General features: G+C 45.7%; 1 protein-coding gene across 1 annotated transcript in view; it reads left to right on the top strand.

Annotated features, from left to right (window-relative positions):
• The first annotated feature begins 189 nt into the window (after window positions 1-189).
• The window catches only part of LOC119591108 (zinc finger protein Gfi-1-like), an 8,348-nt gene continuing 8,196 nt past the window's right edge, over window positions 190-341 (top strand). The window contains exon 1 of the mRNA XM_037939824.1: window positions 190-219. Coding sequence (XP_037795752.1) covers window positions 190-219 — 30 coding nt within the window. The remainder of the gene's footprint in view (window positions 220-341) is intronic.

The following is a 341-nucleotide window of genomic DNA, read 5'->3' as shown; positions in this document are numbered from 1 at the left end:
TAATAACTGCAATATTATTTCTTTTCAACATGAACGCAATCTTGGAAGCTCTCAAAATCAGGGGCCGGATCCACTAACATACACTCGTGAGGTCATTGCCAGGGGCCAGCTGCTAGCCAATTTACCACTGATGGGGAAAAGGGAATCGCATTGGATGTTAACTGGATGGTGGGATTTACACGTTCAAAGATGACCCTGTCACTCAAGATCCGTTTAGAGGTTGGCCAACAGAGAGAGAGAAAACCAAAACAAAACAAAATAACACTGGTCAGTAGTGGGCGCACCGTGATTTTCCAGGCTCCATTGGTCAGTGGCGCAACGGACTAACAAAATTCCGACAC

This window comes from Penaeus monodon, chromosome 28 (assembly GCF_015228065.2).
Source record: "Penaeus monodon isolate SGIC_2016 chromosome 28, NSTDA_Pmon_1, whole genome shotgun sequence".
NCBI lineage: Eukaryota > Metazoa > Arthropoda > Malacostraca > Decapoda > Penaeidae > Penaeus > Penaeus monodon.
The sequence above is the reverse complement of the archived record's forward strand: the minus strand, read 5'-3'. Positions and strand labels throughout refer to the sequence as shown.